The sequence below is a fragment of the Drosophila montana genome, unplaced genomic scaffold (assembly GCF_035044405.1).
Source record: "Drosophila montana isolate Dmon_TW-CO22-7 unplaced genomic scaffold, ASM3504440v1 contig_3213_1, whole genome shotgun sequence".
NCBI classification, from domain to species: Eukaryota; Metazoa; Arthropoda; class Insecta; order Diptera; family Drosophilidae; genus Drosophila; species Drosophila montana.
Window position 1 is genome coordinate 658,910 of NW_026998093.1, and position 25,364 is coordinate 684,273.

At 42.4% G+C, this 25,364-nt stretch overlaps 1 protein-coding gene across 7 annotated transcripts in view; it reads left to right on the forward strand.

The window, feature by feature from the left end:
- Positions 1-25,364, forward strand: part of LOC135432715 (capon-like protein) — a 45,726-nt gene that overhangs the window by 16,129 nt on the left and 4,233 nt on the right. For 4 of the 7 annotated variants that reach the window (XM_064688502.1, XM_064688501.1, XM_064688504.1 and 1 more), the window contains exons 3-9: positions 13,244-13,315; positions 13,980-14,075; positions 14,158-14,325; positions 21,273-21,471; positions 23,989-24,095; positions 24,705-24,875; positions 24,958-25,080. In XM_064688502.1, the coding sequence (XP_064544572.1) occupies positions 13,244-13,315; positions 13,980-14,075; positions 14,158-14,325; positions 21,273-21,471; positions 23,989-24,095; positions 24,705-24,875; positions 24,958-25,080 (936 nt within the window). Of the gene's footprint in view, positions 1-13,243; positions 13,316-13,979; positions 14,076-14,157; positions 14,326-19,444; positions 21,050-21,272; positions 21,472-23,988; positions 24,096-24,704; positions 24,876-24,957; positions 25,081-25,364 lie in introns of those variants that run through there. The other 3 variants (XM_064688505.1, XM_064688499.1, XM_064688500.1) reach the window with 1 other exon arrangement.

Here is a 25,364-nt window from a genome sequence, read left to right on the forward strand (position 1 = left end):
GACTCCTTTACTCAGCCACTTGTCGCTGGCTGCGGTTCGCTCTGCCTAAGCAGAGGCAAAGACGCCGCTCTGATCTTTAGCCAAGCCAAGCAAAAAAAAAAAAAAGAAAGAAGAAGAAAACTAGCAGCTATTCATCCTTTCGGTTATATCTTTCGCCTTGGTTCCGGCACCTAGGCAACTTTTACTTAACCTTCAGCAACAAAGTTTTGCACGTGGCTTTAATTGCTTTTGGCCCAGTTGGTCCGCTATCTGCGCCCTGGGGCGTGGCAATTCTTTGATTAAAATTGCTTTTGATTAGTTAAATGAGTTGAGTGCGGTTGAGCAAATTCCATTTGTAAAGTCAATAAGTGCCGCTGGCCACAATAATACCGCTGCAGTACATAAAAATGCCAAACACACACACACACACACACACACACAGCAGGCAGCAGGGCCAAGAGGATTCTTTTGCTCTGCCGCATTGAGCAGAATCCCAACACGTTTTGGTCTCTGAGCCCCTGCCTAAACGTGTCAAGTGCAATGCAGTGTGTGGAAATTGCACAGGAAGCACTCGAAATGAGGCAGGTCGTAGGCCAGAGGACAAATTTCAAAGTGCTTGTAAGCCAAGTGCTTTAAACAGACGAAGAAGCAGCAGCCGCAGAGCCAGGCCAAGGCTTGGCAGCGGATGCCTGTTGTCGAAATATTGCGCATACGACATGTTAGACGCCTTTTACATGCTCGCCACATAAATCACATTTGATGTCTTACAAATGAAATCTCTCAAATATGAAAGAAAAACAGAATTATCTTTTGACGCAACAAACGCACATTAAATTTTATTTAAATGACAACAACAAAACGCTGAATATATGGGCGGACCAAATGATATGAAGGTGACACATGGAGGGGGCGTGCCTGTCGTGTCAACAGTCGCTCAATGGCACAAGACATAAATAAATAATAACAAACAGACCTGCGAAACTGAAGGATTTTCGCGAAGCAGCTCTACTCTATTTAGCTCTTCCATATACATAGTAAATCAACATTTTGTGAGCATTCGCTTATATTCATGTGTGTATATATTTTAATGAATAAAAATAGATGCGTGGAAATTGTGGTTAAAGGCGGACAGCAAACGGTGCGTATGAGCAATGTTTGAAGTGACATGAAAATGTGTTGCGGTATACGTTTCCGGGTGGGCTTAATATCACATGGCATGGCATGTGCTGCGAGATCAGCTGTTGTCTCAGTTGCAGAATGTGGAGGGAGAGTGCCAACGAAATGTATATGAGAATTGCTAATTGAAAGTTTCACATTAATTTCACTCTATTTAGCCAAAATAACCTTCCAAGAAAATTTCAATCTGTCAGTCGGTCAGCAAAAGAAGATACATAAATGTTGTTTATTTGAATTATTTCTCTCTTCTTATTGATTTGTAAATATCTGAAATGTAACTTTTGCTTAAATTCCTTATTTGTGAATTAATGTCTATATTTGCTTGACTCTGATATATGTATGTGTATGTATAATATTTACAAATTTAAGTTGTTACATTTATTTGGAATGTCAATAGCATGAGTTTCGTGTCTAAAACAATAATGAAATAGCCATTATTTAATTGAGCACTCAAGCTGTTTAAAGTGTCTGCCAGCGTGGCGGCAATTAAGATAAATGTCAGTTGGGGCAAATGTAAAGTAACATTTTAATCAATTTTATCAATTAAAAGACTGAAAAAGACTGGACTGGACTCGACTGGAGAAAGACAGAGGGGAAATGAGAGCTTGGCCTGGGGTCAGGGGGAGGGGAAGGTGGCTGCGTCCCTAACATAGATTGACAAAATTTAATTAAAAAACTGCCAACGTTTAATGAAACTGCCATTTCAGTAGCTTTTAAGCAATTTAGTTCATGTTACAGAACAATTGAATTAGTAGCAAAACTTTGTGTTGCACTTTGAAACTGAAACGGAAACCGAAGCGAAATTGTTAACGTATTCTCGAATTGGGGGCCAGTGTTGATAAATGCCTTAGAGCTAGATGCAATTTGCTGGAAATTTCGCACAAATAATTAAAGTAATGAGCAATTTTCGCAATGACTCACAGCGTGCGGTATGTACAATAAATAATTAATGAGCGGCAGCAGCAATAAACATTCAGCAAATCAAATAGCAAATCACCAACAACAACAACAACAACAAATAACAAATAACAAATAAACAATGCCAACAATGCATGGCACAAATGCATTCATTGTAAATAAGGCGAACGCCGCCTCGACGACACCTTGACATTGACTTTGCCACAAAACAACTAAAAAGCGCACATTGATCACATTAATTGCTGAAATGTCCTTATTGGGCATAGAAATTGTGCGTGCGGCAATCTATAACAAAAAACAAAAAAAAAAAACGGAAAAAAAACTGCCTGCCAATCAGCAAATTGGTTTAATTTTGTGCGAAAGTCGAGCGTAGTTTTTGCCAAAGCGGCAGCTGCAACCTCACAAATTGCTATATAATGTGCGTGGCCTCGTTTCAGATATCGTTTTTTTTTTTGTTTTCTTCTCTCATTTGTGCCTTGCAGCTTATGATTTTCACTGCGGGAAAGTCGCATTACGCACGCATCACTCATACGCCGCGTTGTAGCTCTCTGTGACATATGCATGTCGGTTGGATGAACTGTTCACTGTTCTTTTGCTTGTTTCTTGTTTCTTGTATAACTGTTCTGTTGCCACACCCATTTGTTATTAAAATTTCAATGCCATTGCGTTGCGTTGCGTTGCGTGTGTCATTAAACGTGGCCCCAACTTCTTATGCTGAGCATTTGCTTTTTATGGGCCAAGCAAATGTTGTCCAACATTTCCGGCCGCACGTGTCGCACGCTTTGTGTGCAGGGTGTGTCGTCTATCGATTTCCACCCAAAAAACAAAACAAAAAAGAAAAGGTTTTTCTATTTAATTAAAGTCTATGCATAATTTAGCACATTATGAAATACACTCGCTGCCAATGGGCTGTAAGAATTCCAGCATAAATTCTTGCCGGCTGCATTCAGTTTTTATGTGCTGGGCGTCAGGGAAAGTTTTGATAACTGCAAATTAGTTTTGCCAAGCTGTGACATAGATATATGGCCAATGCTTTTCACGCCTGCCGCTGGCCTACTGTTGAAAACTTCAATAGGCCATTTGGACGGAGCCTGCAACGACTTTGGAACAACCTTTGCTGCTGTCAGTTTTTTGATGAAATACCCGCTGTATTTCTCCATTTCTCAACGCCTCTCTCTCTCTACCTATCTCTATCTTTGTGTCTGTATAAGGCCAACTGTCAGCCATTTGTCATAGATTTTGGCTGTTCAACTTTCTTTCTCGCTGGGCTGTTCAAGTCAATCACAATTAATTGCGCTCTGAGTGCAAATACCTGCATGGCATTTCAACATGTTGGCCATTAGAATGTAGCAGCAGCAGTTTGCTTGCCACACGCAGCATGCCACGGCGCCTGCCAATCGAGATTGCATATTGCTCATACGCAGCGTACGCCAGGCGTCGCTCACTTAACATATTCATATGGGTAATCTGCATTCTTCTGCATATATTTGTGTGTGTGAGTTACGTTAACAAGCCGATTGCCTCAGCTGCACGTGTCCTGTGTGCATTATCCTGTTGCAAGCTGGCAATCTTGTGCCTTGCGCCAGCGCTGTCGATGTTGGTGATGCTTTGGCTCAAATGTGTGCCATCTGTCGTTTGTAATTATATTTACTGTGCCAATAGTTGCCAGCCACAGCGTAGTTGTTCCATTTACGCAACAACAATGGCAACCACAACAACAACAACGACGAAAATCAGCAAGCGAAGTGGCTGTCTAATCAAAAAAGAAAAGAGAAATATCGACTAACCTCGGCACAACGAAGACTAAATACCCTAGTTGCCGTATGGCTAACGATTTGAAAGATATTTAAAGAGATTAGTATAGATCGTAATTGTTAAGTTTGATCAAGGTATCCTGATTAATCAAAATGTTTTCATTCAAGAACTTTAGTTTCTACCAAAAGTTTATATTGGCAACCGCCACATACCCATTTGATACGATATAAAGGATTTGATCTCTCCGATTTCCAACAACACAAAAGGGATTGCCTAAGCATGGAGGCAGTTAGACAGCCAGACGACTTGGCTATTCACACCCAATCACGATAACGATGCGTTGCACATTTCACGACATAGTCATAATACCCTCTGCGAGGGTATAGCAACAGTTAGCTTTCGTTTTGGCCCAAATGAGTTTTGCACTTGTTCTTGCGGCTTGCAACTAGTTGCAATTGAATATAATTAGAGCTTAACAGTTGCTGCCTTCCCCCGTCCCCCGCTTTCGCTACGCCCCTTTCTGGATCTTATCGCAAATTGCATGAAATTACTTCATCTACGGCGATGAGCTCTCACGGCTGTCACGCCGGATGCCGTCATTTAGGCTATGAGCTAGAGCTAAGCTACAAATTGCTCGCATCGCCTGATGCTGCCACAAACTGTTGTCGTCGAGTTTGAGTGTTAAATGTGGCAAAATTTCACTAACGCCTTTAAGCGCAACGAAGTGAAATGCGGGCCTAGAAAAAAAAAACGAGAGAGAGAGGGAGAAACATATGTACATAGCTGAGACCAGGCACGGATCAGCCACCAGTTGGCAGCAGCATCAAAACGCAGCTTGTCATGTCCAGAAACGTTCAGGTGAAGGGGTGGCGGCGGGGCCAAAGTCAGAGTCAGGCGCAGCTAGGCCAGACTGAAGGAAATTGGCATCAAGACGCACAAGAGATGCGGCGAATGCAGCCAATGGGCCCAACAAACTCGTACATGGCCATATTTGAGTTTCGCAATTGCCAACATTTGGCGCTGGCTTTGATGACTTTGGCCCGTCTGTCTCTCAGTTTGTCTGCCTGTCTGTCTATCTGGCCGTCTGGCTGTCTGGCTGTCTGTTTGGCGATCGAGTGCGTCTGTGTGTTCTCGGGCATCAATGGTCACTGCTTTGGCTTTGACTCTGGCTTTGACTGTGGCTCTGGCCAAGCCTAGTTTTTGCTTTTGGCCTGCTGTGTTTTTTTCATTAAACAGCGACAAGTTCCAGCAAACACTCTGCCAACTGAAACGGCGGCTATTTGCAGTGCTTGCCGTTGTTTATTTTCCTATGCTGCTGCTGTTGCTGCTGTCTCCTGGCCTGCCTGCTAAATTTATTGCATTGCATTTTTCCATTTACGTCACGCAGGTATTCGCAATTTTAACGCTTTAGCAAGCCAGCCGTCGAGACATGAGAAAGCAAAGCATGGAAAATGTGTTGGAAAATGTCAAAATATAGTACCTAATAAGACCTTAGTATACGTAGTAAAATAGTAGAGGCTGGCCTCTAACCTACCAAATTATGAATATATTTTAAATGATAATAGTTTCAGCTGATCGAAATTATTATAATTATTATGATATAAAGATATCGCTATCGACCCGGTCTATCGATTGTGCCACACTCGTTCATTTCACAGCACTTATTTCCATAACCCAACACTTTACTAATTTCGAAAATCATTCCTTTCATTGCAGGTAAGCAAAGTTCAACGGGCATGCCGTGACTGTCATGCCCACTTGGGGGGTAAGTTAAGCCCTCGAAAACTGTTCTCAAACATAATTAACCAGAGTTCATTAAACCCAAAGAACCCAAAAACAGTCTATACGATTGCAGCCTGGCAACCCGCTGGCTGTGCAAACAAAACAAAACCACAAAACAAGCTAACAACCCCACTCGAAATAGACCCAACCCCCATTGTGGAAACCGCAAGCTTGTTTCAATAGGCAGCCACAGCACATTAGGCGCCCCATTACTTAGGCTTACAACAGCCGCCATCCAAAAATGTGTGCAATAAAATGAAAAACGGCAGCAAAAAATATTCAATTAAAATAATTTTTAATCGAAGCCATTTAAAATTGTTTAACGCTTGTGTGTGAAATTGATGATCGAATATTTTGGGTAAAATTATTCAAAAATTAGCGGCTCAAATTACACGCACGCACATGAAAGTGTGTGTGGGCAAGAGGGAGGGGGGAGAGGAGAGGCTGTTGTGATAGAGCTACAGCTGATTGAATTATTAAAGCCGCTAATTAAATGCTTCCGGTCGTTTAGTTTGCCACGCTGCTCATACGCCCCGTTTGCCACGCAATTTATTTATTTTAATTGACGTTTGCCTCCGTCTCTCTCTCTCTCTCTCTCTCTCTCTCTCTCGGTCTCGCTCTCTTCTACATGCACGCTGTGCCTTTTAAAAAATTGCCAGCTTATTGTTGTAATTGGCATTGTTGTTGTTGCTTCTGCTGATATCTAAATAATCGCCCAGTGCTAAATTAGACGCCACTTGTTTTGGGCCAACAGCTTGTGCTCTGCGTATTCTTTTGCTTTGTGTGCGTGCGATTTGTGGCTACGGGGCGGGGCGGGGCGAGGTGAAGCGGGCCTGCTTTCATTTTGTACAAGAGCTCGATTGTAGTACTTTTGGCCCATTGTTTGCTTAAGTACTTCAATTGATTTTCTGCTTGTTTACTGTTGTTATTGTTGTTGTTGTTGGTGTTTTTGTTGCCGGCTACTCAACTTTTATGCGCTTTGTCGCTTTTTGTATTGCTCCTGCGGGCGGTCCTTGTGCTCCAGCTCCAGGACTCTTCGCTGTAGTCCTATTGCTGAGCCTGCTTATTGATTTTGCCAGCCCTGCCCTCCAGCCTCGTATTCGAGCAGCTAATTTAATTGCTTTACGGCCAGTTCTGCCTCTCGATGAAGGCGAGTGCATTGTCTTGGGGCAGCGCTTTGATCTAATCAAAACCAACGCCCACATAAGCATCATGAGCAACACTTTGAAACCCCTTCCCCTACCCCGCTCTCTTCATTGTTGCTGCCACATCTCGTTTCTAAGCTCATGTGGCATTTGTATATAGAAAACTGTTCTTGCAGCTGCATTTGCATATTGCTTACAAACCAAAAAATGGGTTTTCATAAAAGAATTCGTAGTAGGGAAAAGATGTGTAGGGTAAAATGTGGGTCATTGCTGAACAGCAGCAACCGACGCCGTTGTTAACTTTTACTTTTCTTTAGGTTTTCAATTTGATTTATAAATTGATATGGGCGTAATATGCTTTATAAATAGATATATAAATGTGTTTGTGGCGTGCATTGAACCTTGTCGTAGAGCTAATAAAACTTGACACCAACAATTGTGCAGGGCGAACTAATGAAGTCCAGAGACAGCCAGCGAAAGTTTCCACAGAGAACAAACAAAGAATGCAACGCATACAATTAAAACTAAATGTGTGTGTGTGTGTGTGTGTAGCTTTTATGATTGCTTATCGCTAGGCGTCGGTATTCTTTCCTCTGGCTTTATGATCGCTTATTACTATTATGTGAAGTCGTAATTGTTGTGTATGTCTTTTTTTAAGTGTGTCAGCAGAGTTCGCTTTGGAGTCTCACTTTCCTGAGCCGGAAACGGCATATTACGTGCTTAACTTGGGGCTGGACTTTCGGTAAATAAAGTCTTTGACTCAAAGTCAATCAAAGCGGCAAATTGCTGCAAACCTGTTGCAACTTATGCAAATTGTGGAAAGGCATAGAAAGCATAGGATTAAAGACAAACAACTCCCTTTTTCGGGGTTCTGTCTTTTTTGATGAGCCAAAGGTTTAGCTGTGCCGCCAGGTACTTTTTATGACACCCAAGACAAAACTACTGTTGCTGTTAGAGAAATCCAATAACTTGGCCAACTTTAACTAGCTTGGCACCTGAAATTCAGTTGTTTATTTTAAGCCAGCACTTAACTGAAGTTCATGTTTGTGGCCCCGCTGCAAAGGCAACTCATTTCATGGCACTTAAGAGTGGAAGAGTGGACACACACACACACAGAATACTCGAGCTGTGCTCCGGTTCTGGCCAAGTTGATTTATTGCGCTACTTAACAGCATTTGTTGGCAGTTAGTTTGAGCCAAATGCTTCTTTTTTTGTTTTTTTGTTTTTTTTTGTTTTGCATCCCGCTGGCTGCTATTCAACTGCAGCAAACTACAACATCAAATTATTGTGTTTTTCTTTTTGCCGGAAAATAATTGCAGTAGGGCGTAAACGCAAACATTTTCAACTGCAATTTGAGAAGAAGAAAAGGAGGAGAAATGCAAACTGCGTTTTATGTTTAGGCCACATTTAATGAGCAGGCCAAACTGTTGATTTGTGTCTGTTGATTGTTCTAGACGAGGTATTTTAGATGGAACCGCTTCGGGCCACTCGGCCACTTACAGTCCGTCAGTCAGTCAGTCCGTCAGTCAGTCAGTTAGTCAGCCAGGCAGCGAGCTGCGCAAATAATTGTTTTAAATGAAACGCAGTGCAAAGCGCCTAAAGTTATGCACAGCATAAAAAGTCAGCCGCAAATGGCGGGCGAAACTTTAATGCGCGCTATCATTAAGTTGGCAGCTCAAATATAATAATGGCGGCAGCGGGAGGCTGTGGGCGGCAGTTGTGGGCGTGTAACTGGCAGGTGGCTGCCGCTGCTGGTTCCTCTGTAGGAAGCTAACTTGCGCTGTTGCGCAACAAAGCAAAAACAACGCACAGGAAGGAAGGAAGCGCAGCACAAAACTAAACTCAAGATGAAAGGAAAACAAAAAACAGGAGGCGGCAGCAAAAGGTCGGGGTGCTGAGGGGAGGACCTCGGTGCGCCGCACGCTGATTATCTGCGGCGGTTGCGTGCGGCGGTGGGGTGGGGGGGGGGCTGGGCTGTAACGGCCGGCGCAGCGCGGCACGGTTGCTGGTGGCAGTGGAATTAACATTATTAGCGGAAATTCCACGGCTGCTGCTCGGCATTCGGGGTAGGTTAGAAAGGCAGCCCGTGTCACTTTTAACTTTTGCGCTGTTGATTTTCATTTGTTAAATGCTTTTCCTCTGTGCATTTTTTATGACTGAACGCATTAAAGCGAAGCATCCACCACGTTAAGCTTTATTAAGCGCCCACACGATGCTAAACGCAACTTTACACTGCCGCCAAAATGTGCTTGAAAAAAATGGCTGTTGCTCACCATTATTCATTTATTGCCTGGCATAAAACGCATTAACTGCGTGCAGTTACCAAAATATAAGAATATTTAAGAATTGGCTCGGCTGCTGCACATAACATTGCCACCGCAAAGTGTTCAATTTAATGTTTCAATAAACAGCGCCCAAAAATTTACTGCTCTTATAAATAATGATCTATTTTCGTTTATTTTTTCGCTGTTTTTATGTATTCTTCTTTTTTGGTTTGTTTGTTAATTAATTACCATGTTTTGTTCACATGTGAACAACATTGCTTTGTTGTTGTTGCTATGCGACACAGACTAAGAGAACGAATCGCTCTCATTGCGTTTCGCTTCGCTCTTTGTTGTGAATTTTTATCGGCGCCGCCCGAAAGTATGCAGCAACATTTTTTAACTGGATCGTTAGGCATGTGCATTGGCAGCACTGGCCAGACTTTGGCTTATCGAAATAGGAACGTGAAAAAAGCATTTATGAAAATATAAGCTGCAGCAGAAAGATTGTTTAATACACTTCCATACAACAAATTGTTGAGCTTTTAAATATAATGCAATATTTAATGTACACTCATTCGATTTAAAACATATACTCAATATAGTTGCCGTAAAAATCTACTCATTTCATCAACTCATAACATTTCTTCTTTAAATTTTCCTGTTTATTTATAAAGTCAATTCTTGTGCTGTCTTCTCTAAAGCGTATTATGGCCCGATCTTGTTTGCATTTAAATACATTTTCAATTTAATTGTATTTTGCTAACTCAGTTAAGTCTATGCCTGATATGCTCAAAATGTTAAAGTACGTACACTCGACTTGGGCAACAATTTGTTGTCCTGCGGCAAAACTGGCGCCAGCCAAGCAAAGGGTACAAAAAGAAGAAAAATAAAACGTTAAATCTGTATATATACATATATATGTAAGTACATGTATAAGTATGCGTGCATAAAAAATTATGTGTTCAAAATCTGGGCAAACAAATGTTTTACATTGTTGAAAAGTAGCTAAAGGCAGAATAAAAATAAAAATGAAAAGAACATTGCAAAATGCTTATATGTATATACATAGCGGAAAGCTGCTGCTGCCCATTGTCCAAGCCAATGCGTTCCTCCATTTTGCCTGCAGCGCCATTAGCCGTGACCGAGGCGCAGCGAAACGGCAGCAGAAACGGAAACGGAAACCGTAACCGAAACCCAAACCAAATCTAAATCCTTTTTATGCAGCGATTTTTCTTTTACATAACATAGAAATCGCTGCTTTTTTTTTAATACGTTTTTTCAATTCTTTTTTTTTTGTTTGTGTGTGGTTCGCTGGACCAAACTAAGCTGTTCTAATCTGTTTGCCGTTGCCCCACGGGTTATCGTGTGCCGCCTACGCGTTTGTCTGTTGCTTGCCGCATACCCAGCCCCCTTCCCTTCCCCCCCATCCACTCGGCAGGCGCACGCCAGCTGACGTTTGGGCTTTGGCTTGGCATTTAATTACATTATGATATTAGTCAGGCTTTCGGCTGGCTTTAAGCGCTGTTTAATTGGACAAATGTGCAACTTTATGTGGCATTAATATTAATGCTGCCTGCTTCTTATCAGATCTTTTTTCGATTTTCGAAGTGACGTCACAGCCGGGCAGACAGACAGCAGCCGTTTGGCCGTTTGGCTGTTTGGCTTTTCGACTTTTCGTTTACTGTGCGTTTTTGTATATTTCTTTTAAAATTGATTTCCATCAAAACGCTAAATGTACGCAAATAAACAAATGATCCAGAAATAGAATTTCCACTGAAAATTTAATAGAAAAATCGAAAAGGGCCAAGCACTGAAAACGTGAGTTGTATTATAAAATAAACAAAAGGTAGATCGACGGTATATATACCTGGTGTTGCCAGCCGTAAAATCAATAAAAAAAAAAATAATGCGCCCACAAAATTGTCTTCGCGTCTATTTGCCGAGCAGGTCGTAAAAGGCCAGAGGGCCAACAATTTCAACATTTGTTATTACTTAAATTATGAACTCAGCCGTGAGCAATTCGTTGGGTTGCTTCGCATGTTCTTTGGGGCTTTTCTAGCTCTCTGTGTGTGTGTGTGTGTGTATGTGTGTCCATAAAAAACCAAGTTAAACTAATGCCAAAGTTGGCCATTTTTGCTTGGGCTTTAATCAAAGCAAATGAATTTAAATGAAGCGTCGCACAAAGTCCTACAGCTATTTGCATAGCATTCGCTCTGGCGAAACGTTTTTTAAGTGAAAAAAAGGATGCGAATAGCCATAGATGGTAGAGCATAAAAAAGACGAGCACTAGAAATGTAAAGCAGCAGGGGGAGCTCCCCCCACAGCTGGGTGGGGGGAGGGGGGGGGCAAAGCTGAGTTGCTTTTTATTTGCGCGAGGATTTGTATAGCTGGAGAGGATAAGCGCTGTATCCGTTATCCTTTGTGTTTGCATGAATTTAATGCAATCTAAATATTTGTGGGAGATTCTCCTTTTCTCCTTTTCTGCATCTTTTTCATCTCCTTTTTTTTTTTTTGGCAGTCGCTTTCCATTTCGGCTGATGCGAAGTGTTGAGAACGCTTTATTTAAATGGATTCGGCTTGTGGCGAGAACAAGCGCAGAACAAGCTGGGGTTTTAATGCCAACTAAATGCAAATTAATATATATTTAAAAAACTTTTGCTGCAAGCACAGTTAAAAAGGATGCCAATAAACGCTTTCTGAGTAAAAAAGTGGAGATGCATTGCTTCAAAACCTGATCTATCTCGCCTTAAGCTATAAAGTTGAGCTAGTTTTAATTTAAAGTGGGTGGTCAGTCAAACTATAACAAACTATCTTCTAGAATTAAAGCCCCACCGAGCTCCTGTCTTATATAAAACGTTTCTGACTTATGCCTTCGATTTCACGAATTTTAATCAAGCTATAAATAAAGAATGGCATAATTTTTGTGTTCATGTTAATGAACTTATGTGTAAAATCATAATTTCCCCCGCATTAATTGTACTTTTTCTGGCTAACGGGGGAATATGTCTTGAAAGCATTTCAATTTTGGCAATTTATTATTAATTCTGCCAATATGCCAAAATCTATTTTCTATGAATTTAAAACATGCGCCTTGCTATATTTAGCCTGACATCTGGAATCAGGTAGTACACCTATACTAGGCCAGGTAACGAGTAGGTAGCAGGGGCTACCCCGTGTTAATGTGTTGATCATACAAATATGGCGCACGCCGGCCCAGTTACGATCTATAATTATGTTATATATAGACAGTCGACATTAATCATTTGTGCAAGAAAATGCGCAGCAAAATGTTGCTGGCTTTGACTTTGATATGTTTACAGGCGTCGCCTGACAAGGATATGCAGGGTAAAGGGGACAGGCACTGGGGACATTCAAACTACACTAAGCTAGGCCATAAATATTTCTTTTTATTGCCTGTTTGTGGGCGTGGCTGGCATTTTATGCACACTTTTATCGCCTCTCTCTGTTTTGCCTCTATTATGGCCATGTCACTTTCATTTAAATTGTTGTTCTCACTGTAATAAAATGCTTAAATCTAGGTCCATATCTACGCACTTGTCATCCTTGGCAGAAACGTATAATTTGCGCGTGAAAAATGCAATTTATTTTTCAATATAATTTCGCCGTTTTTGCTTGTTTGCTTTGCTCTCTTTTGTTTTGTCGCCTCATGCATGCATTTTGACCATAAATTTGTAGAGGCGGCCATAAAACGTTCGCCCGCACGCTCGATGGCAAGTGCAAGTGGAAAATCTTCGAGTGCCCCACAGACACGCAGACAGACGGCCATAGAATGCAATGCGAAATGAAAATGAAATTAATGACGTCAATTTGTTAACAATTGTGTGGATGTGCTTTTTTTTCTTGGCCTGTTCTACTTTGGGCCAAAGGGCAGCAGCACACAGTCTAGCATTTGCGTGCACTTCGTTTCAGTTCTTTGCTTTGCTTTAAATTTAGAATATTTGTCAACTAAAAATAATTAATTGGCACGCTTACTGTGTCGAGGCTGTTTGGCACTGGCTGCCATTAGCAACAGACACATAAGTTGGTCACAAATATATAAAAATCAAATGCACACGAGCTGCAAAAGATTTTCTAATGCCCAAATGGAATGCCCTAGGGTGCAGCTGCCTGAAACTAAACTTGCTTTCCGTTTTCTTTTGCTTTTTTTGGTTTGTTTTAAATTTGCAAATTATATTTCTAACTTACGCTTTCTTCTCTTTACAGTTCGTGGGCTGGGAGGAGGTGCCGCGTCCCAACACGAGAGCCGAAATTGTGCAGGCCATGCGTCGCATACGGGTGAGTGAACTACACACACACACACACACACACATACACACACTCACATCACACATATGCACACAAACGGCAATCAAAGACATGGCAAACACGTTTCAAGAGCCCGCATGTGAAACTTTTGCTTCCTTGATGGTTGCCAATTAAAGAAACTTACTGCGCCCTTTAAATTCGCTCTGCTTTCGCGCGCCGCCTAAAAGCAGGAAACACTTTTGCTCTTGGCTTGGCGCCACTGTCAATGTCATGTGCTTTGATTACAGTTACAAGCCGCAGTCGCGCCAAAGCTAACGGCATAAAAAGCAACGTGCCATGGCCAATGTGGCGGGCTTGTTTATCTGCCACGCCTCCTCATGGCAGGCGGCCCGCCTGCCTTAGTTGGCTCGTGCGTGAGTTGGCCCAAATATGCCGAGCTGCTGCCGTTCGACTTGTGTGTCTGTGTGCGTGTGTGTATATATATTAGCCTTGTGTGGCTTCAATTTGGGAAGCGCTTGATATGGCGCTTGTTATTGTCATGTCTTGCCATTAGCCGCGTGCGTCAAAGGCAGTTAAAGGCTAATTGAAAATTCAAGAATCAGCATAAGCCATCCTCAACTGCCTCCCTACATACGTATACGTGATATTTATGTCATTATTTGGTATCCTTTTCTTCTTTTTTTTTCCCCAACAGTACGAGTGCAAAGTGCAAAATCTGAAGAAACGTAAGGTTACCATACAAATATCAGTAAATGGCGTACGAGTTGTGCTCAAGAAGCGTCGTCGAAAAGTAAGTCCAAATGCGATACAGAAACTCATCAATCATATCTGTTTCTGTTGAACCAACAACTGACTGATTTTTGTGTTCGTAGAAAAAGAATTGGACCAATGACCCCGAGGAAATCGAGTTGCTCAATCATCCCATCTACAGAATATTTTATGTGTCCCACGACAGCAGCGATCTCAAAATATTCAGCTACATAGCACGCGATGCCAGCACGGATACGTTCAAGTGTTCCGTATTCAAAAGTCACAAAAAGGTGAGTTTATTTATTAATCAACAAATTATTTGCGAATATTTTGTTCAATTAAAATAGCAAATAGAAATTACTTGACTCGTAAATGTGATTTTGGTTTTGCCAAAAATTGGACATTTGTTAATTTAATAACCGCCGTGTGCGCTATGTGACTTACTTACTACACCAACCTCTGCCGCTGCCACTGCCACTGCCCCGCCCCCGCCCCCTTGTCTGTGTGTGTTCTAAATTTAAACACATTTGTACATGACATTTTGGCTGTCCTGTTTTTGCCAAATGTGTTCTCATATGCACAAGTTTGGCTGGCTTCCAGCGACGTCTCGTCGCGTCGAGGGGGTGGCGCTGGGTAAAACCTGAAACGCAAACAAGCGGCAAATAAACAAATACATAAGTGCGATTTGCACAGGAGCCAGCGGTCTCCATGTGGCACATAAGATTGGGGTTAAAGAATTTGAAATTATGTGATCAAAGTAATTTGAATAAGCTGTTGCTTAAACAGAAAACTTTCTTATACAAATATGGAAAAGTTGTCATTTATTTCGCAATGACACTCGTTCCCTCGTGCCTATAGACAACCATTTGATCAAGTCAGTCTAGAATTGGTAATGACAACATGAAGCCATTATCATTCATCAGTGTCCGAACATTATATTACTTAGCATTAAATTTGAAATGATCTAAGCAAGTGTAAGACGCAACTGTCCATCAGACTGGCCGCCATTCGTGGCGCTATATTTCCGTGTTGGGGCCAGTGTCTGACTGTCCCGACCGACTGACTGACAAATAAAATCGTGGCCAGCATTGCGGCAACCCCACTGACGGCGCCCCATCGAGCTCTGACCGCGATTTGGCAAATAAATAGATTGCTTTCACTTTGTAGTTGCCGCAAAATTGCATTTACTTTGATTTCGTTTGTGGTCTGCGGTCACTTGCAGTCCATTTAACAGCCAGTTGAAGATTTCATGATATTTTCTGTGGCAAGTGTTGCGTGTGCCTCGCAGGCCCGTTTGGCCTTTAACTTTAGCTTCAGGCAATGTCAAGTCTGCGCCGGGTTGCTGGCATTTCTATTTTCGACACAGTTTTCCAATTAACAAAGCATTTCGGGCTAAAAAATTTCCGACACACAGCCTGTCGAAATGCCTGACAAGTGACACATTAAATTAAGGCCAGGTCGGTGGCAGGGCAGAGCTCGTACCACACAACGTACGTGGCACGTGTTGTACATTGCGCATACGCTGCGTGCGTCAGGCAGCCAGGCGGGCGGGCGATCTAACTGCGGCAAAGACAATAAACAATACAGGAATAGCACAAGCTGCAGCGCAATTGCACTTTGTATTATGGATCAGGATCATCAAAATAAACAGCAGACAAAGTGATGAAAGCGCTTGATTTATGGCTAAGCAGCCGTAAGCTGCCAGCTAAAAGAAAAGCCAGCAAATCAGCATGAAAAATTATACGTGCCAGCGGAGCACAAGCAAAAGAAAAAGAAAAAAGAAAAATAATTATAATGCTGTGAAAAGTTGCCTTTGTTTACTTCCGCGAAACACAAAGCAGTGACGTCACACGAACGCCGCCAGCGCCAGCAGCACGTAAGTTGCAAGCGCTAAGCGTTAAGCGCAAAACGCGCATACGCCATGTTGTCCCGCCGAGCAGCGGGCCGCCGACGAAGAGCAAAACAAACGCAGCGTGTTGCTGCCAGCGGCCCAAAAACAAACGGCCGTGTTAACAGCTGAGTGCGGCGAAAGCTTTTGCTTTTTGCCAAAAAAAAAAAAAACAAATACAAAATCGAAAAAAAAAGGAAAAAACGAAATAAAAAGCTCCGCTAGCCGGCTACAGATCTGCGATCTCGCTCGGTTCGCTGAGGCTTTGTCCAGTCCCCACTCGACGGTGCGCCGTAATAGACGTGCGTTGTATGCAAAAAGCAATCAGAACAAAATCGAAAATGTTTAATTATGCAATATGCATGTGTGTCTGAGTGTGTGTGTGTGTGTGCGAGCAGTGCAGTGCAGCGAAGTGTAACAAATACTAAAAAACAATCGTTAGTAAAACAAATGAGAAAAATCAATTATTAAAAATATAAATTTCTGCCAGCTGCGAAAACGGCAACTAGTGAAACATATTATATTTATAAATATACGAATATGTCACAAGAATTAATTAAATAAATTCAGGCAATGGCGTGTCACAAGCGTTAAGCAGACCATAGATCAACAGGCAACAGGCAAACAGGCAACAACTAAAAGAAAATAATAAGAGGAAAATCGTCAAGACACAAAAGTGTTTGTCATGGGCGGCCCGCTGACGCCATCAAAAGTAGCTACAAACAGTCGGGCCAATCAGCTCAGGAACAGCGACAACAACAAAAGACACATTTCTCTCGGGGGGCTAAAACCGAAAATCCAAATGAAAATTGTCAAAGCGCTGGAAAATGAATTGCAAACAAAAGTCTTGAAACGTGCCGTAAGGAATACATTAAAAGGAATATAGTATAGCATTAGAAATCTATGGTAACGTATAACACAAAAGTCAATAGTGTGTGCTAAAAGTTCATGCACACAAGTTTAGCCATCTACAGCAACATAAAGCACGCCAACTGACGCACTTTCCCTTGTTTATGCATATTAGTTCTTGGCCAGCGCCATAAAAATGCCGCTGTTCTATTCATATTCAAAGCAATTTCCACTTCCAATTTCCATCCATCTACAACTGCCCACGCCAGAGCAGTTAATGAGCTGAGCTCTCCACAGGTAGTCGGGCGTAGAGGGCGTATGTGGTAAATATAAATAAATAAATAATTTGATGGTCAATCAGACGCGCACACGTGATAGCATTAAATATTTGTTATTTCTGCGTTTATTTATAATTTTTAGCTGCTTAGCAAAAGCCAAAAGTAAATTGCCAGCTAGCAGAAAATCCAAATAAAATTTGGGGATTTTTTTCAAATAGGATTAATATTTATAATTAATAAATATTTAAAAAAGAAACCTCACAGCAAACTTTTACTAGATAAAAGGTCCAATCTATACACATTTACACATATATATATTTAAATATATATTAAGTAGCTGCCTTTGTATTTGTGAGTTGTAGCTTTTGGCCATAAATGGCTGCCGCAATCGTTGAAATTTTCAATTATTCCGTTGATTTTTGCTTGATTTTCTTCTGGTTTTCTTTTTGGTTGTTGCTGTTGTTGCATTTCAACCAAAATAGATCCATTATTTTAATAGCCTGCTCTAAAGTATTTCGAAAATCGAACAACAAAGCAAACGGGGGGCGCCGTCCGGCTACTTGAAACGTGTGTATTTTGTGGGGAAGAGAGTGAATAAAAATGTAAGTGCGCCTTTTGCCGTGTGACTAATGAAAAGTTAATTAGCAACACAGTCCAAAGTATCAGTGAAACCGTTGTAAACCACGTGCAAAATGTATAACCCCAAAATGTAACAAAACCCAACATGCAACAGCTGCAGCTGTGGCAACAGTGGCAGCTGTGGCAGCAACGGCTTGTGGTTGCTGTGGCAGCCACTGCGACTGCCACAGCCACAGCCACTGTCACTGCCGCGACTTATGGCCAGCGTGTATATGCAGCAACTGCTGTGCCCTGCCGGCGATAAAACTCATGCGTTTGCAGGCAAAAAAGTTAATAAAAACGATGCCGCATTAAAAAAAAGCTCGAGCTGCGTATCTTTTGCATGTGCCATGCGGGGGGCAAGGGGCGTGCTGCAAAGATTTGCTGTAAAAATTTCCCTTACGACGGGAAAGCAAACATTTGGAGAAGACTAAGAAAACAAATAAGCGCACAGCTTGTTGGCTTTGCAGAGAAGAAAAATGGATATTAAAAATCAAATAAATACATAAAAAGCGTTGTTAGCGCCATAAATTTGCAAGTAGATTTCCACGAAAGCGAATCTCAATTCAAATTGTATTTATTTTAGTTTTCATTTTAAGCGCCGCTGCAAGCAATGCCAACACTTTAGAACAAATACAAATTCACCTGTATTTTGTTCTATATAGTTTTTGATTTGATTTATTAGCAGTTGCGTCAGCGTATTGCGCACGGATTGACTTGTGTGTGCAGTCAAGCAAATGGACAGGTAGTTAAATAGACAGACAGCCAGCCAGAGAGATAGACGGCCAGACAATCAATCGACACCTTTGCCACTTCGTTACACAAATTTGCCGGCACACACAGCGTATACGCAATGTTTGTTTTGCGTGTGCTAAGGGCAAAAAAAAAAGGAACAGTATTCCGTGTGCGCTGAAATCATTTCAACAGTTGGTTTACATTATAATCAAGCTGCAATCTATATACCCTATGCTAGATAAATCAGATTCTTAAGTACGCAGCAATTGGTAATTCGTCGGCAAACTAATTCTGTCTGCGCTTGTCAAAATAACTCAAATTGATGTCTCGTTAATGTCTCGTTAAAGTTGTTTGTCGTCTCTGCTGGCTAATGCGCCGGTTGTAGCCCTGCAAAGTGCTCGATTTTTGGTCAAAATATTCGAAATGATGGACATGGACATAACGAGTGGTTGGACTTACGGCATACTCTTGGCAACAGTCGAATTTTGAAATACATTTTAGCGAAATTTCGAATGAAATGATTGATGGCAAAAGCTAGCCATTATCAAGCAAATATTGTTAGATGTAGCTCTCAAATTCGTAGCAATATATGATGAATAGTTGCCATTTAACTTGCTCTGAGGAGAGCTTGAGAATAGGTTTTCTATGCTAGATGCACAGCAAACCAATTAGATCGATTAGTAATCGAGACTATTTTTGAATGTAGACCTTCGAGCTGTTGTCTTCGTGCCAGTCAAACTGCAAGCAAGCACATTAGCACAACACGAGCCCAAGCATAAACCAGATTGTTCCAAGAAATGCAAATTCACTTTAGCATTTCTGATGCCTGACAACGATTAACCAAAACAAAACCGCAAAAAGATTGACAGTTTTGGGTGTCTGGCGGGCACAAAACGAATCAAGCTGAATGCAGGCGTAACGCAGCTGGCCGAAATACACTCACATGCAAATATACACTGCAAAAAAAAAAAAAAAAATAAAGGAAGAAAATTGAAAATAAATAACAAAGTATTTTCCAACTACAAATAGGCAAACACAATTGAGTGCTCCGCGGGCAATCGACGAAAATAATTCAATATAAATACTATATATTGTATACGCAACAATATATTGGAAAAACAGACAGAAAACAAAAAAAAACTACGCAAAAAAGAAGGGTGAAAAGAAAAGCAAAAAGAAAAAAACACTTGAACTGTAGGTGCGAAAAATGTTGCGTTTGGCAATGTGTGTGAACAACCTGGGCCAAGGAGCCGTCAATGCCCAGCGGCAGCTAAACAATTATGAAATTAATAGTCTCTTAATTGGCGCCGATAATTATTGAAAACAAATATTGAACAGCATTGAACCTAGCAGCAGAAGTACGAAAAGTGCGCGAGTGCGAGAAAAGACAAACAAAAGTCGTGCGAAAAGTCGAGCCAAAGTGTTGACAAGCTGTTGGCCAACTTGTTGTGGCCATTTCACATTCTCTTTTTTTGGCCAAGTGGACCTTGTGCTAAAGAAAAACTTTAGAGGTTCAGTGAACGTGCACGTTCGGCCATGAAGCACGAGAAGAGTTCAGCCATGGCCGCCAATGGTACGCCCCCGCTGAGGCGGGACAAGCAGCGACAGCAGCTGCTGGAATCCGGCGGAGTCCCACGCAGTCCCATTACCAAGGCCTTTGACTTTCTGCCCTGGTCACGCAGTCGCAGCAAGGCGCCGGTGTGCAGCAAGCCGGAACCGGAGCCGAGTGCTGCGGCTGCCAGTGAAAAGCCCGCCGAGGTGCACTATCATCGCAACATCTTTCGCAGCGGCGGCGGACTCATACGCGACATGCTCGTCGGCGACAAGGACAAGCTGCAGAAGGATAAGCCACCGCAATCGCCGCTGTCGGTGGCCAAGAAGGAGCAACGCAAGCAGAAAACGCTTTCCCGCAACAAAAGCTTGGACATACGCGAGCTGATTGGCTGCGTGGAAAGCGGGCTGGCGCCGCGAACGAATGCCCTGGTCTCGCAGCCGCAGCCACAGCGCTTCCTGGACGACACCTACATTGACAGCAAGCCGCGGCACATACTCTTCAACGATGACGAGAACACCGTGTATCTCATTAAGAAGGAGCAGCCGGTGGCCAAGGCGCACAAGGCGGCGTCCACACACGCCGCCGCCAGCCATTGCAATGGCGGGGATGTGCTGAAGGCGCGGCTCAAGTTCAAGCGTTTGCCCAGCGAACATTATGCGGCCTCGCCGGAGGCACTGCGTCGCGCTCAGCAGCTGTATCAGCGCTCCGAGCAGCGACACGTGCTGCAGCGCCGCAAAAGCCTCAGCGATACGCATAACGACAAGCAGAGCAGCTCGAGCCTGAGCAGCGGCGGCAGCGGTGGCCCGGCTGCGGCGGCGGGCAATGCGAGCGGCATCATGCTGGAGCGACCCAAGACGGATAAGCCGCGCAAGAAACTCTCCTTTCGCGAGCCCATCGAGGCGGGTCTGTCGCCTGTGATGGCTGCCATGTCCGCGGCCGTGTTGAATGAACAGCGGCAGGAGCGGCAGCGGCGACGCAGCTCGCCGCTGGAGCGCACGATACAGTTAGGGCATGGATTGGACTGTGATGGTTTATGCAATAATCGCATAAAGGATGCAATTTCCTGCGGCCATGCCGCAAGCGATCCGGAGGTGGGTACGCCGCACCATGGGGCGTATGCGTAATTTGCTTTGTTTTGCCGCTGTCAGCCATATGCAGGCATTTGAAGTGCCCGGCTGCCTGGCTGCCCGGTTGCTTGGCTGCCTTAATTGCTCGCTGTGCGGCTTAATATTAATTGTTGTTAACCCCTTATACATACACACACACAGTTGTTCCCCTCGCTCATCGCTTTATGTTTGCCTTTGTGTCTTACAGTCTCAGGCCATGCGCATTGTGCGCACCGTCGGACAAGCCTTTGAAGTGTGCCACAAATTTAATCTTCATAAGAATTCCCTGGAGCCCAATGACGAACGCTCCGATGTCTCATCGTCGGAGCTGCTGGATGTGGAGCAAATCAGCGAGCAGCAGCTCAGCGACGATGGCGGCGTCCTCACTAGCGAGACGCCAAAGAAAGGTAATTGTGAATGTGAATGCGAAATTGTGTATGTATGTGTGCGTGTGTGTGTGTGTGTGTGTATGCCACATGCAATTTTCGCAAAAGATAAACCGTATGATGACCCCCCAGCTCCCCGATCGACGCACCCCACCAGGCAATCGCTGGGTCGTTGCACGTTGTACAGACTGTGGGTCAATAAATAAATAAAAAGCTGGCGCTGTCGGCAACGCCGGCAGCTTCCTGGGGCGCTTCCATCGCTTCCATCAGCTGCGACGCAGGCCACTTGTGGGCGGCCCCTGGCCGCACTCTGAACACCCTGGACAGCTGACTGCATTAGTTTTGCAATTCAGTTTGGCATTTCGATGCAAATTTCTTGTGCTGTTTAATTTTGAATTCATTTCAATGCGGCATCAAAAACGAGCCAAAAATTTGCATTTAAATTGCATTTTACAAGCGCAAGGCAAGAGCTTAAAGAAAAAATGTGAAATGGAATGGGCAAGGAAATGGGAGAGAAATGTTGACATTTAAATGTGGCACATTTAAGAGTTTCATAAAAATTAATAAACAATTAAAGCAAATGGCAATGGGGAAATAAAACAATTTCATATATATGCACCAAAAAGAAATTTCTGTGAGAATTACTAAAATATAGAAATGTTTAACAAGCAGCAGACACTCCGCTGGTCGTTAAGCAATTTCCACGTATTGCTGAAATTTTCAATCAACCCAAAGCGGCTTTTCACATTTTTCTTTGCCACTTGACGTCACCGACTCGCCGACGTTGCCAAAAGCATAAAAAAAGGGGGAAGAAATATTTTCATTCTTTGATATTTAACAATATTTTGAGCGACAACTTGACAAAAAAAATTCTCGGAAATAGGTATAAAATACACTCAGGTATCTTAAGTAGCTATGAGATGGATTTGTGGAATGGGGCCCCGTTACCAGGCATGTAATACAAAACCAAAACGTTGTCGCCAGGTTACTTGCAACACGCACAAATCACGTGGCTGCCACAGCTGCAGCTGTATCTGTCTGTGCGTGTGGGCGTATGGGCGTATTGGCGTGTGGGCGTAACGCGGAGTGTGGGGCATTTAGCGTTTTGGCATGTCTTTTGCTCGAGTCGTGTGCCAAAAATAATTTATTTACTTTTGTTTATATATTTGACCAGATACAAATATGGCTGCTCGCCATCTTCCTCTTCATGGTCTTGTAATTTGTTTTTTTTTTGTTTTTTTTAATATTCATATCTTTGGTCGCGTCTGTTTGCTTTAAATAATATATATACTCGCATTTCATCTTAGCTGCCTTCTTGTGCACAACAGCTGCTGCCTTTGTGTGTCTTTGTTGAGAGATTGGACAATGATGATAGGAGCACAGTTAAGCAAGTTGAATGTATTCCAACGTCTAGACAAAGTGGCTATGCTGGGTACTCTTTAAGGGTAGCTTAAGAAGTACGATATCATTTAAAGATGTAAAAAGCTAAGAGTTGACTCAAGAAAAGTTTCTTATCAATACAGTAGCCAGGTTACAGTTCCTAAGCTAGCTGAACAGCTGAGATATTCCAAGATGTTTCGAAGAATAATGAACTATTCACTTGCAGCTGGTGACAAAAGTCTTTATAATTCAATTAGATGTACGGATTTTTGTTTGCCCGTTTGCTAAATGGGTCATTTTGATTGTAAAATCTGTGAATCACAAGACCAAAAATAGCAGGCATACATTTTTTTTCATTCTTGATTTTGATTTAGCCTAGTACGTGTCCTTGTTCAGAATAGCCAAAGTTCAGTGAGGCATTTTGTGAAAGGGGGTATAAATTAGTTTTATATGAACAATTAAATACGCCAAATTAATTTACATGCTGTGAGGCATTTGTTGGATTCGTTCAAGTGAAACAGTACGCAGTTATTAACATGTGCTCAGGTGCGAAGCCAGACCGAACTTGCCTAAATATTTCATACAATCTCCCTAAAGAGATTAACGATTTGCCACGTTTTCGGCGCCGACCACTATTTCATTAACACGCGCAGTACTAAGAGAAACATAAAGCACACACACAAACCACACAATTAAAATTGCAAATTTTCTGGCCAAAGAAATTGTTGAAATATTTTGTACACAAATCAAATATCGAATCGAAACAGAAAATACAAAATAAACACAATACCTAACTTGGCAGGACCCTTGAACATTGTGAAGGGGGGTGGGGGTGGAGAGGGATGCTGGCTGAATGGATAATTGTATCATTATTTATTGTGTACGCAACATAATCAAAACAAAGATTGAAATCAAGCTGCTGTTATTAAGTGGAAATTAAGCACTAGCCGCCCAAGAAGCAGCAGGTGTGCCAGCCAGCCAGAGTGTGCGAGTGTGAGTGTGCGTGAGTGTGTGTGTGTGCGTAGTGTCCACTGGCCTTGACAAATGGTTGGGTTTGGGGTTGGGGCTGCTCGGTCAATTTACACGCTCCATTTGCCGACATGCGGCGCCCGCTGTCAGCTGGCCACTAAATCTGTACCCGTTTCTGATTATTTATAGAGCACTTGGCCATAACGCCCGATTTGAACCACACGCAGCCGCAGCGACCGAACCACTTGGAGCTGTTGCCAACGCAGTCGAGTCTACGCAAATCGACCAGCCTGCTGGTAAGTAAAATATCCCATTCTCTCTATGCGTATATATCCATATCCAAGTCTGAGTCCGGAAAATTAGCCCCATGTGTACTTATTATTAAATACTTATCAGCAAATTAAGTTAAATAATGGCCCATTGGAAATTAAAATGCCATAAATGTGCAAAAAATAGAATCCATTAGAGTATTTCGTTTAGATCATTCCTATAAATTCAATAACCCAACAAGAATTTCTTGTTTACTTAACCGAGACAAAAGTGTAAACAAGAAAGTAACATTAAAACCGATTTTATTTTAAACGATTTTTGTGCTTATGCAAAGCGCATGACTTTGTAAAAATTTGTTATAAATAAATACAATTGTAATGTTAAACAATTGCTCCACATTTTTTAAACAAATATTTTCATGGGCTATAAATATTTTTAATTATAAAAAATATCATTGCCAAATCGATTAAGAAAGTCATGCTAATAAAAGATATATAAAAAGATCTATCAAATGTATATATAAAATCAGACACATTTTCAAAGAATAGAATAATTTCGATTTATTTATCAAGGCTCGCTAACCCTTATGATACCCTTTACTGATATTCTGCTACTTGCCTAATTCATTCCAACAGTGCGATGTGGATGACAAATCGCCAGTGTCGCCCTCGTCGCCGCGCACTGAGATAACCCAGCTGAAGGATCAGCTGGAGGCGCAGGCGCAGCAGACGCGTCAGGCACTTGGACAATTGATGCTGGTACGCGAGCAGCTCATCTCAGAGACAAATGCGCGCATCGAGGCGCAGGTGAGTGCCCAAAATACAACTAACCACATTAAAAATGAACCTAACCAACTCTTTCTCCTCCCCGTCTCTCTCTCTCTTTTAGGCGCGCACGCAGCAGCTGCTGCAGCAAAATCGGGAGCTGCTCGAGCATTTGGCATCGCTGGGCGCCTACAACGAGCAGCAGGGCGCGGGTCTGACCTCAGCGAACATTGGCATGGCACCACAGGTGAGTCCATATATCCAAGTACTAAATATATACGCTAAGTATCGTGATCCCTGAACGTGGCAAGTTAACTTAACAGTTTATGTTCTTTGCCCCAATTGCCGTAAACAAACTGCGCTTTAATTTATGCCTTCATAATTTTGTTGCTCTCATTATTCAAATGAAAAAGAAATACAAAATTTGAAGAAAAAATAAATACGAATTCGAGGAGCCCTATGCATGTTTATTTTTTACTTTGCAGCCCGCCTAGATATGTTCTTATTGCGTTTACTTTTGCACGTTTGTTT